General features: G+C 46.3%; 1 protein-coding gene across 2 annotated transcripts in view; it reads right to left on the bottom strand.

Moving 5' to 3' along the window:
* The window catches only part of KCNQ4 (potassium voltage-gated channel subfamily Q member 4), a 111,336-nt gene that overhangs the window by 8,190 nt on the left and 87,906 nt on the right, over positions 1–15,240 (bottom strand). Inside the window, exons 9-13 of one of the 2 annotated variants that reach the window (XM_055000065.1) lie at positions 13,830–13,985; positions 12,596–12,640; positions 10,059–10,115; positions 2,457–2,674; positions 1,057–1,159 (exon numbers count right to left, since the gene is read on the bottom strand). In XM_055000065.1, coding sequence (XP_054856040.1) covers positions 1,057–1,159; positions 2,457–2,674; positions 10,059–10,115; positions 12,596–12,640; positions 13,830–13,985 — 579 coding nt within the window. The remainder of the gene's footprint in view (positions 1–1,056; positions 1,160–2,456; positions 2,675–10,058; positions 10,116–12,595; positions 12,641–13,829; positions 13,986–15,240) is intronic. The other variant, XM_055000063.1, reaches the window with a different exon arrangement.

Here is a 15,240-nt window from a genome sequence, read left to right as displayed (position 1 = left end):
CACTTACAATCAGCTCTTAAAGGCTGAGGAGCAAAGGCACACTGGCGAGGCCACACGACGGGGCAAAGTCTTCTGAGTCAGAATGCTGCAGCTCGGCTATTATCAGGAACTAGACAACGCATGCGCATCACTCCCATTCTGCAGTCAATCAGTTCCTGAGCACAATTTAAAGTACTGGCTATTATATACAAGTCCCCTCATGCCCTTGGTCTGTCACATCTGTGGGACCGTCTCTCCCCACTATGCTCCCCCATGACAGCTTTGCTTATCTGAGCAGGGCCTTCTGCCAGGTGCCAACCTTCAAATGGGCAACGTCAACAACTGCCCACACTCCCGCATTCTGTATCGTGGCTCCCACCTGGTGGAACGGCCTGCCTGATGAGGTTAGGAGGGCTCCACTCTTCTGGCTTTCTGCAAACTGTGGGTGTAAAGTGCCATCAAATCTCAGGCAACGTATGGCAATCCCACCGGGTTTTCAAAGTGAGAGGTGTTCAGAGGTGGTTTGCCATTGCCTGCCTCAGTGCAGCAACCCTGGACTTGCTTGGTGGTTTCCTATCCCGATACTAACCAGGGCCAACCCTGCTTGGCTTCTACGATCAGGGCTCCTCCACAAACCACACAAAACTGAATTATTCTGGATCGTTCAGGAGACTGTCTCTACACAGGTAATAGGACTGTACTGTACAGGATGGTTTAGTTGCTTGGGCAAAGGTTGACGGACTGTGGTCTGGACGACTGTGTATAGCTCATGCTGCCTGTTGCTTTAAGTAGGCTCCTACTACATAACCTTTGCCTTGTTTACCATGTCATGTCAATACTTATGCTTCGCTTCAGTTCTGTTTTCATATTTCTGGTTGGTTCCAGATTCCTACAATACAAATCCTATTGCACTGTTTACTGGATGTCCCGTCCTGTTGATTGCATTGCTTTACACTGTATAATCCAACTTGAGTCCCAGTGAGAAAGGCGGGCTGTAAATAATGTAAATAAATAAATAAAAGTGGGGCCAAACCTGAGCAGCATTGGTTCCCTGGCCCCCAGCAGCCCCAGACTCACCTGACAGCCCTGATCAGGGTCTTCACTGCAGGCATGATGTCCTCAAAGGTCAAGTCACACTGATAGCCTTTCTCCTCACTGCTGTCCTCTACAGGGCCATCAACTGTTGACAGAAACAGGACTTTGTGAAAGGAAAGTAAGTTTATAAAACACCTCTCTGGAGTTCCAAGCACACCTCTCTGCCCCGTCTGTGAGGATCTGCCAAGTCACCTTCAAAACACTCCACTGTTTGTTAGTAAGAGCCTTATTGACAGGTTGCTAGCATCATGCGTTCTGCGTTCATTGTCAGGAATGAAGCAAAAACAAGTATCAAGAACATGTGTCATTCACAGGCTAGCATTCCCCCCTCCCCTTTTCCTAGAGGCTGGCTAATTTCGCTGGGAAATATCTACACATGGGAGGACACACAATTCCAGGAACAACCAGATTCACATTCCGTGCGAGTGAAGAAACACAGCTGTAACAGAGAACCCTAAAATCCAGCCCCAATCTTCAGATATGGGTATGGCAGATATAGCCCAGCATCCTATGCCAATGATTTCTCTCCTCCTATTCATTTTCTCCCAAGGACTCCGGAATGTCTTCCTTCTGCCATGCTTAGTCCTGGCTTTCTCATTTTTCCTGTTCAATGCAGCCTAAGGAATGCTGGGTCCTTCAGATGTGTCCTGTTATTGGTGCTTGGCAGAAAGGAAACCAGGAAAGGGGGGTTGGTTGGTTGGTTCTGAGCACCACATTTGGAAAAGAGAGTTCCAGATGGGTTGGCAGAGCACACTTAAGCCAGTCCTAGAAGGAATTTCCCCATCCAAGGCTTGTACCTTTGTACCAGATCTCTGCCCTTTCTATCTCTTGGGGTTTCCTAGAACAGGGTGTAGAGAGGGTGCAAACATGTCAAAGCATGCACTGATCTGCATAGGCTACTAACAACACGTGTTCATTTTCCTTGTATATTTGGACACCCTCTCCCAGCATAACTGCATTTTCTTTGCATGTTACATTTTGACTCCCCACTCCAGTAAATGATCACATCAGTTCCCAGTTCACCAAGCTGTATTAACATTCTCTGTTGACTTCTTGGGCAGGGAACTGCCTCTGAACATACATGCACAGCACATTTCCCTCTATGCTAACATGTAACCTCAGCGCAGCACTTCAAGGGCGAAGCCAACAGGACCCCTGTGCCCCAAGCTGATTCGAGGGATTGTTGACTGCTGAATAAAGGATCTGTTTTCTACATATTGTCTTTTATTATTTGAAGACTGATTCAGAATGGAAAATACTTGCCATGTACATTCCATGCCCAATTGAGAATGGCACATTACGAACACTTCCCTGCTGCCTTGTTGACCCCCCACCCCGCACTGAAAACTTTCAAGCTCCATCTCCAGTTGACTCTGAGTTACCCTCCACTGGAGTCCGGGGCTTCAGCCTCAATGAGGCCCGGAATCTTGTCCTGTCGTTGAAGCTCCAGCTCTTCTGCACCTTGGTGGGACTAATGGTCTCATGGACATTCTCGGTGCTGGGAGAGCGGCGGAGAGGTGGGGCCAGATGCTGCTTCCCCCGGCTGCCTTGCCTCTGGGAGTTGTTCAGGCGGATACGGTCCTTGATGCCCATTTTATTGCTGCAAAAGGTGTGGGATAGCAAGGGGAAATGATGCAAGTTAACAAGGCAGCAGGAAGCTCTTATGCCGGGGAGGATGCGAGCGGCCGCCCAAAGGGGGCACTAGAAAGTCTGCCTCATATTTATAGGAGTCTGATCCAGTACCAGTTCCAATGCAAGACTGAGAGTCTCTCTACAAAAGACCTCTTACATGAGGACGCTCAAGTGTAGGGGGGATGCAATGTTAGCCAGGAAGCGTAGTTTAAAAAGACGGAGCCAAAGGCTCTGTCAATTTCACCCCTCTACAGGAAGGGAATTTAAAGAGCCAGAGTTGGCAGAGATCGCTCCTCAGAAAGTTTATTTCATCTTCGCTTCTCAGAAGGGGATGTAAAATGGACAAGAGCCTTAGGGGAGGTGAAGATGAAATTAACAAACCCTCTGAGGAGCAATCTCTGCCAACTGGTGTAGAGAGATGAAATTGACAGAATCTTTGGCTCTTTTTAAACTACGCTTCCCGGCTGCGTCTCCATACACTTGAGTGTCCTCATGTAAGAGGTCTTGTATAGAGACTCTGAAACTAGTTTGGTTATCACTGGCCCCAGCTGATCTTGAGTCTTACAGCAACTCCAAATGTCCAGATGGGTTAATGAGAAAACCCTAGTGTCCCCCCATCCCACCATGGCATAATCACAGCATGTCCATGAAAAGTGATCTCATAGGTTTTTCAAAGCAAGAGACGAAAAGAGGTGGTTTGCCATTGTCTGCCTCTGCATAACAACTTTGGACTTTCTTGGTGATCTCCGCCAACCGTGATTAGCTACTGAGAACTGACAAGTATGGGCTAGTCCAGGTCATCCACATCAGGGCAATCACACCATGCTAAAATATTATATTTTGCAAGGTTCTGAAATCTGTATGAGTCAAGTTACAAGAGACAAATTACACAAGGAGAAGCATGTGAAGGGAGTTGCAATGTTAGCCAGGAAGCTGAGTTTTAGAAGAGATCAGAAGGCTTTGTCAATTTCCCCTCTCTACAGATCCAGGGAAATGCTGCACTGCTCAGAGGGTTTGTTAATTTCCTCTGCCTCCAGAAGGCTCTGTCAGTTTCATCTTCCCTTCTAAGAGGCAAAGAGGAAATAAACAAACCCTCTGAGCAGGGATCTCCCTGGCTCCGTAGAGAGGGGAAACTGACAAAGCCTTCTGATCTCTTTTAAAACTCAGCTTCCCGGCTAACATTGTGTCTCCCTTCACGTGCTCCTCCTTGTGTAATTTATCTCTTGTAGCTTAGTTCTATGTGAAGATGGGGCAGCTGAATCAACCAAGATTCAGCAAGCAACTTGTGACATCTACCAAGAAATAAGAAATGCCATAGCTGAGACCACATATGAGAAAGAAAATAGTTTGATCCAGGGGCTGGGGCCAAACTCTGAGAAAGTAAACCAGACTGCAGGTGGGGCTCACATCATCGAATACGTATTTGTGTAAAAATAAAAGCCACCCCTGGCACTTAGTTTCAGGTGGGTAGACATGTTAGTCTGTAGTAGTAGAACAAAATTCAAGTCCATCTTAAAAAAGCAATTTTTTTTCCAGAGTATAAGTTTTCATGAGTCAAGGCAGACTCAAATTTTGTTCCACATACCTAGAAATGTAGCATGCCAAGGAGAAGCTAGGCTAAAACCCTCCTCGCTGACATTAGTTTCCTGGTAGAAAGCCAGCCTGCCAGTTAAGATCAACGTCATGTGCCTTGTCCAACGTGTCACCACCTTCAGAAGTCAGGTCACCAAAGACAGGGTCTCTTCTGTGTGATGGCACTTTTATTGTGTCCTGCCTATCCCATCCTGTCTGTTACTTTTGGGCACAATGTAAAAAAAAAATCCCCACTTGTTCAGGCATTTTGCTTGGCTTCTTTCCTTTTTTGCATATGGTCTCATTCTACAGTGGCTGCTGCTTTTATAACTTTTTTTGTACTGGGTTTCTTTAAAAGACCTTTTTAATAAGATTTTAGAATTGTTTTTTAGTTGGTGATATTGTGAACTGTCTTGAGAATTTTTAGAGAAAGGACAGCCAACAATAGCAGCTTTTGTCTAATAATCATAATCGTAGTAGCAGCAGCAAGGATGTAGTCCCTACAGTGGCTATGATGTTTGGCGGTCAGTGGCTAAAGCAGAATCCAGTCTCAGAAAGTAAAGGCTGGTGCTTCAGTGCCCTTAGAATTAACCTCCCCCGTGACAAGCTGAAACACAAGAAATTATGCAAAACAGATCACATGCATATTTGCATAACGTATATATGTTACAGAATCCAGTTGTTGCTGAGTTTGAGCAATCTAAGCACAGAATTTTGATACATACATACAACACACTCAACGCCCTGATCGTAATGAACTTGGTTAATGTTTTCTGACAATAAATGATTGAGATACAAGAGAGGAGGGGAAAGGGACAAAATTAACTCATGCCACAAACTCAGGCCACTGAGAACTCCTGAGATACTTACGGTAAAGCCTGCAAACAGAGAGATACCAAAACATTAGACCAATCAACCAACAGACAAAGACACTGAAAAACAAGACACCGTTGGACCAAGGATGCCTGGAAAGGAGATGTTTGGATGCTATGGAAGTTTTGAGTGAGTCTGTGCACAGGAGCCAACTAAAATAAGAGCGTCTTACTTAGTTGTTCAATGTGGTGGCTTTGGGACAAGGAACATCTTCCATGGAAGGACACAGACTTCCAACCCAAGCATAGTGTGGAAGAGAATGAGAGCCTTCATACTACAGCAAGCAACCCTTCTAGACATTTTGCACATCTCCTGAAGCCTCTTTGTGAAAGCGGTAAACAGAAAAGGTGGCATATTCTGCTAGGGATGGAATTGTCCACTACTTAGAACTGTGAGGATGGCTTGGGCGATATCTCTTGGGGAGTGGCGAGCAGCCAAAACCTTAACTGTATAGTAGACTCTTGCCATTTGCGGCCTCTTAACTCATGATTCCATTTATTCAGTCTGCGCTTTGATTGCTTGAGATGGCCTCCAGCCTGTTTTTAGCCCCACCGCAGAAGAATGAAAAAGAGGAAAAAGCAGAAAGACTCGCAGAGTCCCCTGAAGAAGCTTTATAGTGAAAGATGTAGGGAATTTCTACTTGGTTTTCTTCACTTGCACCGTTGGCTTTTGCCTATTTCTTTCTTCTGTGATTGGTGCAGCCCTCCTGTTTTTCTTTTTTCTTTTAAGCCCCACTGCAACATCATCATCATGATTAGATCATTACATTTGCAGGAGGTTTGTTTCCTTTGCTCCCGGAAGGCAGCAGATCCCCTGCGTTCCAGTATTCGCAGACTTCACCACTCACGTCCCCTGCAAATGGCGAGGGTCTGCTCTAATTGTTCATAAAATACTTGGAGAACCGACGGCCTAGGATGTCTCATTAATAAAAGGGCCCAGACATGTGACACATTTCCTGGGCAATGGATTACTCAGTAAAGCTGACTGCTGGGTCCAGAATCAAATAAAAGAGCAACATTACCCGCTCACAAAAAATTCAGCCATTGCCAGGAAGCCTGCCCACGCTGTGTCATCTACCAAGGAATCCCAGCACGTGGCAGTGGATTCCCAGGGGTGGTGAGATGCTTAAGGGTACAGTGGACCTGTTGAGGCTCATATGAATTGAGAGTGTGCCCTTTGCCATCTCCTGCAGGGCAGACTTCGCTTCTCGGTGCTTCCTGATCTTCTCACTGAAAGCCTCACTGCACGTTGTGTTTTGGCGAGTTGGGTCAAGGTTCCCCTGACCCATCTCATGTTCTCTGAAGTCACATGGCAGATGCAGGTAAAGTTATTTTAAAGATCAGAGGGAGCCCTTTTCAGCTTGGAACTGCCATTTTCAGAATACTCTACATGCTGCTCCAAAGATCTGTAGCTATCTCCCAGCCACAGCATGGAGAGGACACCGTTTGTGACTATTTGATCTGATGGTGCTATTATTTATTAACTGCTTGATTTTTGTATGGGGGAAGTAATCTTTGCCCCTGAAGAGGTTGTTCCTATGAAACATTGGGTTCAAGCTGGCGCTGAATGTCTTACAGTACTTCCCTTTGTACTCTAATGTGGAAGCTTACCTGTGGGATGTCTTCCTAAATGGAATTTTGCTGCACCTACCTAATTGCTTACTTACCTGTTGGATGCCTTGCTGTTAGGAATCATTCTTATTATATTGTGATGTTCACTGAATTATTTGATTTGTAGGAGTGCTGTGATCTATTGTAAAACAATGGATTGTGACACTGAGAGATCTCTGTCTTTTGGTGCTACACCTCTGAAGATGCCAGTCACAGCTGCTGGCGAAACGTCAGGAACTACAATGCCAAGACCACGGCAATACAGCCCGGAAAATCCACAACAACCATCGTTCTCCGGCCGTGAAAGCCTTCAACAATACATATTGTAAAACATTTTGACTTCCAATACTTATAACATTTTTATTATTTTTGATTACTTGTGTTTTGCCTGCTCATGTGTATACACCCTTTATTTGTGCCTATTGCGTGGGTTCCTCTTTATTTTTGGTACAGCATGGAGAGGGGCAGGAACCCCTTCTCTCCCCACATTGCAATTCCAAATGGAAAAGGGCTTCCTCTGATCTTTAAAATGACATTCCCTGTAGCTTCTAAGTTGGGTTGGGAGAACCCAGCCCAGCACATCAAAAATGTAATGTGTAGTTTGGCCCTGAGGTTCCACAAACCATAGGCTGAAGACCAGCAATTCATTGCAATTTTTGTAAGGATCCAGGTTTAAAGGTATCACATGCTGTGAGCCATCCAGAACTGGAAAACTGATGAATCAGAACCAATCAAAGGCCCTGTTTCAAGATATTTAGAAGCCAGCCTACACCAGAGGAGCACCACATCTATGCCCTTTACCTGCCCAACAGGCCCACGTTCCCTAGGCAGCCATTTGGCACATAACCTACACCTGAACAAGTGTAAGAGTGTAGAATTTGGCTCCTGGAGAAGGTCAACTTTCACTGTTCTTTGCAAACAAGGCAAGTTTCTAGCCCTCAATTGGTGGATCTCTCTGGGTAAAGGTTTTGAAGCTTCTGTACACCACCAAAACCATCAGTAATAACAAATTAAAGAGATACTATTAAGACCAAGTTTATCAAATGGAAAGGAATCTGCTGCCAGAAGCTCCAAGATTCAAGAGTCTGGTGTAAGATCTCATGGGCAAACCAGGGTGGTGGGGATGAGACCTTTTAGACTTACAATCTACCATAATCTAACAGGCTAGGTCTAGAGGCTTTAAGGCAGCACAGGTGGCTATGCCATGCATGCCCTATAACGATGTTTCTACATCTTGGTGCCAGAGCATAAGTACTGCTTTTGGGGTCCAGAGATGCCTCCAGCCCTCAGAATATGTCAGATCTTGTTTGTCCACCCACTGTTCCACAAACATCAAAGAGATTTCAGGATCTTGAACAGAAGGGAAAAATCTTTCACACAAGAAATCCAGGTGTGTCTCAAACCTTTTGCATGCAGGCACCTACGTGCGCCAGCTGCACCCCAGGAGTGGGCTCCCCCTTGCAAATCCGGTGATTTTTACCATGCACGTACGTGATGGCAGAGTTAAAATGGTGGCGTGACAAAGATCACCAGAATCACAGGGCGATTCACTGTCCCAGTGGGCTTCCACACAGAGCAGCCTGCATGCCATTGTTTAAAGAAGTGGAGAGCGGGGTTTGCAGATCTGCCATCTCTCTACATGGGTCAAGCAGCAGCAAGGTTCGGCCTCAGCTGCCAATACACTGCTCAGTGCAAATCAGTACAGCACATGGTTTGCAAACACCAAGTGTAGCTTCCTCCTCCCCAGCAAATAGTTATACTTTATTTTTTTAAATGAGGAAAGTGAGTCAGAGAGAGGGAAGCACGGATCCCTTGCAGATCACCTTGCCAAGGGACTGCCAATAACCTTTGATGTCCTCGGCACAGTGTTTGCATACCATGACCGTACGGCAGCTTCAGGGCAAAAGGGTTTGTAGGCCTGTTTCTTGGGTTGTCCTGATGGAGTGACAACTCCATCAAGCTCCTTGCCCGCCCCCTGCTCCTCCACCCTACCCCATGCATCTCAGCTGCTGCAAATAACTTCAGGGCCAGTCTTTTGGTAATATTTCCTACGTGCCAGAGTCCTTCTTGCATGCACAAACTGGATTTGTCTGAGCATCGGAAACTTTTAATTCCACAGATGCACCACTAGAGAAATCCAGGACTGGGAGTGTGAAATTTCCCTTGCACGGGGTTCTTCTGAGGTCTTCCATGTGAGAAGGGTCTTACAGGGCAGCAGAGACCCCCTTGGAGGCCTGCTTTGTTATCATGCAGGGGTGGATGTGGAAAGCGTATCAGAAAAATCCCAGCCATGGCAACGGGGACTCAGCTGGAATTTACAGACCCCTGGAAAGCAGGCACATCTCCGTGCTGATGTGAGCACTTTCCTAGGGGAATCACAAAATTACTACTGGCCCTAAGAGTTATTTCAGAACTAGGTTGTCATTTAATGCCTACAGACAGGGAGATCTCCAGCACAGCTTTATGGGAGTCAGTATGCATTGACACTTCAAAAAATCCAGTCATGCTCCTGTTAAATTTAAGTGGCTCCAATTTAGAGATCTTTAAAAAATATTAAAGGAAAACCCCAAGCAGGTAACCAAAATAGCTCGCATTCTGAATTTATTTACTATCCTGCACTGTTCCCACTGATTGCAATGGGGCTTGCGTGCATGGGACGGGGGACGGAGCAGACTTCCTGATGCGCTGCACCCTTCCTCCCTCTTATAGAGATGCTAATAAAAGCCTCAGCTTTTAATGCACTGAGACAGGTGCCTCTTGAGGAAGTACCAGACATCGCCAGAGCTGACTCCTGCCTATGGGGTGTGCGGAATGACATTCCGTGGAGGGAGAAGATCCTGAAACCCTTCCCCCATCAAAGCCGCCACCTTCTCGACAATTTGGAGAGGAGTCAATAATTCGAGGTTGGATTGGGGTGTGCTTGTGTTCAGAAAGTAAAGTAGTGGCAGAAAGAAGGGGCAGAGACATTTTTAAAAAGTTTGAGAAACACTGCTTAAAGTCCTCCGTACCTGTGGTTCCAATACAGGTCACCACCTTGCCAGCCACATGAACTTAATAATGCTCCCCCATCAAGCTGTACTGGAGACAAACCATCTGATTACAGGAGAACAAATGTATCCCTCCACCAAGGAAGGATTACTACAGGATTTCCATGCATGTTTCCACTGCGGATTTGGGCAGCATGCCTCCCGGGATTTCCAAGGGGAAAAAAAAAGAAGTAGGACAAAAATGCAGCTCGAATTAAACTGATTCAGCCCCAAAACATCTCCTAGGTAGTAGATCCAAAGCCTTCGGTACCTCTGTTTCCAGCCGGTGTGAATCCGAAAGAAATTCCGCTTACTACTAAAGATTTGGCTATAGAGATAGGAAGAAACAAACAAACAAAAACAGAAGGGGGAGGTAGGAAGAAAAAAGAAGGTAAAAGTTAGTAAGGGGAGGAGGAGGTGGAAACAAAAAGTTAAAGGGATGGTGTGAGTAGAAGAAAGCCGTGCCGAGGCTGGCCAGGATGGACACATGTGCAGACAACCACCACCTCCAGAAGAACAGGGGGTACACTGGAAGCATAACCAAATCCTGTACCTCACATCAGGGCTTTTTTTCAGCAGGAACGTGGTGGAACGGAGTTCTGGAACCTCTTGAAAATGGTCACATGGGCGGTGGCCCTGCCCCCTGATCTCCAGACAGAGGGGAGTTCAGATTGCCCTCCGCGCCGCTCAGCAGCACGGAGGGCAATCTAAACTCCCCTCTGTCTGGAGATCAGGGGGCGGGGCCACCACCCATGTGACCATTTTTTCCGAGGGCAACCACCACCTCTTTTCCCAGAAAAAAAGCCCTGCTTCACATCAACCCTGCTTCCAAGGAGCACAAACTAACAGGGGCCAATTTATTCACCCCACTTTGAAATCAAGAGCAAGCTGGAAACAACTTGTTTTTTAAAAGGCCAAGCATGTTTCTGAGGTGGACCCTGCATCATGAATGGTACCACCGAACAAACAGCTGGCCTAGCTTCTCTCTCTGTATGGTAAAAAGGCAGTTTCAGATGCTTCCCCTGAATCTTTCCAAAGAATCAGCCGTGTAAAGGTCCTCCCAGAATAACTGAGTGGCCTGTCCCCATGCCCTGCTAAACACCACAAGGCCCTGTATTTAGCTCAACACCTAAAGACTCAATAAGGAAATCCAGAAAGATCTGCAGTGCTGCCAATAAAACATTATGGCAATGGACAGCAACTAGGGGAAAGGAGGGTAGGCCAAACCCCTTCACCACCACTCCTGAACAGATCTGCTAACAATGCTGCTTGTGTGGCAGTGTTGTATAGTGGTTAGAGTGACAAACTAAGCTCTGGGAGACCTAGGTTTGAATTCCCACTTAGACATGGAAACTCGCTGGGTGACCTCAGGCCATCACACACTCCTCCTCACAGAGTTGTTGTGAGGATAAAGTGGAGGAGAGGGGAACGATGTAAGCCACTCTTGGTCTCCATTGGGGAGAAAGGAAAGGTATAAATGAATAAATAAAATGGTGCTTATTGCTTGTTTTGCCTCTCGGTGTGGGTGGCTTCCATTCTAGGCCTGGATGTAACCCAGGGGCCACCAACTGCCCACTATTTACATCTGGGTTGACCAGCGAAAACACTTCACTCAAAGCCATTGTGGAAATGTTGCAACATTATAAATAACTAAAAAATCTCTGACAAGGCGTTTCAAACCATCCTGTGACATTCTGCATTCTTCTCACCTAACATTAGGAAGCTTACCTGGCTTATTTTAAACATTGAAAGCACTTTTTTTTCCTGCAAAATGGAGAGCGCAGGATAAAAACAAAATCTTCTCAAAATAAATCTTTCACTCTGTTGACAGAACTTTTAACACCCAAGTCTGCTGGTCTGATCCTAGCTGGTACAAATGTTCCAACATGAGGAACATGCAGAAAGCTACTCCAGTAGCGGCACCAAGATCCAACCCTTTGCTGCATTTAGCCAAAATGAGCCCCTCCCATAGACGTTTTTTACCCTTTTGCAAGAGGACCACAAACTGCTGCTTCTTATGAGAGTCCTTTCACATTCCATAATCCACACTCAACAATAATGGAAAGTAAATCCCCAAAACGAAACCAAAAAAAAATGTTTAGAACGACTGTGACATGTTTCTGGTATTGGGGCAACTGTAGTTTAAAAAATCCCATCTTGCCAGCAAATCAGAGCTTTTTCTGTCTAAGAAACTAATAATTAAAAGACCTTGACTAACATGGACTCCAAAAAGGGGGAGAAAAGCTTGGAAAAGTTAAATTTGTAGGGCCCCACTTATAATTTTAACCCTTCCTATTTTCTCCCTGCTATCTCATTTTCTCTATCATTAAACCTCTTTAGAAAAAATAAACAACAAAGAAGGGAAGAGTGTAATTGATACTATCCATTCTGGGGTCATGGAACTCATCCAAGTTTTGAAACATCTTTTCAAACCTTAAGCAACATTCCCCACAAACGAAACCAGTTTTTAATATTTTTAACACTGGTCCTTTTGAGCGCACAAAGCAGTTTTTTTTAACTATTACTGTACGCCGCTTCGAACCATGCGGAAGGGTGGAGTAGAAATGTTTTTATAAATAAACAAATAAATTTAGCAGGCACTTTGGTGGGGCCATCGCCTTTCCTGATGTCCCCCTTCCTACCTCCCACCCCCAAATACAAAGTTTCGTGCCTTTAAACACTTCTCCCACAGCCTTGGTTGTACCTTTGAAAGAAAACCTACCGTGCTTTGGGGAGGGGGAGTCTCTCTCTCATTTGGGGGGTTGAGGGTGATAATAGCAGACACTGCCGCTTTAAGAGAAAGGTTACCTTAGGCGTAAACACTTGTGGGGTGGAGCTTCCTCTTCTTTCCAGCTTCCAGGAATGAATAGGAAATGGTGATGGAAAGTGGAGACAGGAGAAGGAATTGGGGGTGGGCAAAGAGGAGGAAAAAGAAAACAGATGATGAAATGAGTGGTGGCGCCTGTAAAGGAGATGTAGTGGGGGAACTTGATAGATGCAGCAATGCAGGCCCTCTTGCCAGAAAGGTAGTCCTGTCGGTCTATCCCACCAAGACCGGCAGATTTTTCAAAGCGGATCTGACTCTTGTCTGTTAAGATGGGATTTCATCACACAACTGATTTGCATCACATTAAAGCTCAAGCACTCCACCTCAGCAGCCCAGCCTGTCAAATATTGCCTCTTTGCCAGGGGTTTCAAGGACCACGTGTCCCTTTCCACTCAGGCCACTAAAGCACTTGCCTCCGATCTCCTTGCCTAGATTGTAAAGACTACTCCCTTTGATTCAGAATTGTCCTAGGCAGGGCTTTTTTTCAGCTGGAACGTGGGGGAACGGAGTTCCAGAACCTCTTGAAAATGATCACATGGCTGGTGGCCCCGCCCCCTGATCTCCAGACAGAGGGGAGTTTAGATTGCCCTCTGCGCCGCGGCGCAGAGGGCAATCTAAACTCCCCTCTGTCTGGAGATCAGGGGGCGGGGCCACCAGCCATGTGACCATTTTCTCTGAGGGCAACCCACTGAGTTCCGACACCTCTTTTCCCAGAAAAAAAGCCCTGGTCCTAGGCAATATGTGACGGTGGGGTAGAGAGAATGAGAAAGTGGAAGCAACTTGTGCTTTGCAGCGACAGAAAAGCAGAGCGAAGAAGCCTTTACGCAAGGCTTCCTGCTGACACTCCGACATCAAATCGTCCATGAGCTACTGCCATGAGAACGAGAAACTTGCCCTGGGGAATGAGAAGATGGTGGCTAGACCTTGTACTAGAAAGCCAGTTTCCACTCTCAGTGCCTAAGAAGTACATGCTACATTGATGGGCGGAACTTTTCACAGAGAGACCCGATCTGAAAGGCACTCGTTCAAGCGGTCAACGACAACCACTAGAGGGGAGTAGAGGGCCGTGCAATTCTGTAGAAGCCTGAAAGAAAACCACACCACACTTAAAAGAACAGCAGCACACACGAGAGCGACACAGAGCGCCAACACACCAAAGAGAGGGGAAGCACACATCAAGGACACGACATCTGTAAGAGGCAGCTTCGACCCTACCTTTCCCCTGGGCAAAAAGGAAGACTGGCAGATTTCGGGCCAGTGGTGAAGGAGTGATACGGCGGTGGAGCTCCATCGGGGATTTTCCTCACCTCAGAGTTCCTGAGCCCTCCGTTGCGAGCTCGGTGCAAGTGCTCAAACATAAGAACCAGTTCTCTAGGGGTGGGTTCAAATAAAAACATGGAGAAATTAAACCTTTCAAAACGGGGAGCGTGGGGAACGAAAGCAGAAACCCAAAACAATGTAACAAGCGAAAAGGGGTGGAAACAATATTTTGATATTCTTTGGGTCAGTTGACCAGTCTCTCTGAGCCATGCACTGGCCAGTGGGATGTTGTGAAATGAGACTGCTCGGATATGGTGTTGCAACTTTTGGACAATAGGTTAAGTCATAAGCTTTGTGGTGTGACCTCAGAGTTACCATCTACTTACTCTGAGTGCAGATGACGCTTCTAGGGGACCATTTATTTCAACGAAGGGTCTACCCAGGAAACTACCAACAGCCAGAGAGCTAACTGCTCCAAAATCTATTAGCCATGGAGACAGTAGAAGTGAAATTTCAAACCCCTTGCTCCTCCCAAGAACAAGGAAGCAAAATGTCATCTTGAAGCAACGTGACCAACTATGCCAGGCTCCCTCTAGAACAGACAGGCATGTGTGGAGTGGGTGTGGTATGCAGCCAATGTCGTGGTTAGAGTGCTGGACTAGAATCAAGAAGGCCTGGGTTCGAACCCCCACTCTGCCATGGAAGCTTGCTCCTCAAAAGGTTGAGGAGAAAATGGAGGAGAGGAGAAACATGTATACTGCTTTGGGTCACCATTGGAGAGAAAGGAAGGAAACAAATGAAGTAAATAAATAAATAAATAAATAAATAAATAAATAAATAAATAAATACTGTAAGACCAGACAGTTTACATAAGTGCAAAATGCACTGGTGAAGGTGGACACATTGGCAACTCCATAATGCCCAGGGAAGCCGCATCTTCTTGGTATTAACTGTACGCCTTTGTCAGGTGCAAACCAGGTCTAACTCCAGGATTTAGGGGTCCACCCCAAAGGATGAAGGGCAGTGACTGGTCTTGAGCATATAGGGGGCTGAAAAGGAATTCACTCCACGCTCAACAGACTAGGAACCAGCCTCCTGTTCTGAAAGCAGGTCCCCCAGCCCTCTCACGGCAGACCCCCGTTCTCTGGAACGCCCCTGCCAGCGATCCAGGCTTGAGGTGTCTTGGAGGCAAAGTGCCTGTTCAGCATCCTGTCAAATAGCCTCTAAGAGGTAACTATACATTATGTTGGCTTTATCTTTTCTGTCTCTGCCTTAGTCCATCACCCAGATGGGCACTGAGAATCTTTGCCTGGAACTTAATTAACGGGTGCAGGAGGACCTGGTTTGGGTTAGGATCATAGCATGT

The sequence above is a fragment of the Eublepharis macularius genome, chromosome 15, assembly GCF_028583425.1.
Source record: "Eublepharis macularius isolate TG4126 chromosome 15, MPM_Emac_v1.0, whole genome shotgun sequence".
NCBI classification, from domain to species: domain Eukaryota; kingdom Metazoa; phylum Chordata; class Lepidosauria; order Squamata; family Eublepharidae; genus Eublepharis; species Eublepharis macularius.
The sequence above is the reverse complement of the archived record's forward strand: the minus strand, read 5'-3'. Positions and strand labels throughout refer to the sequence as shown.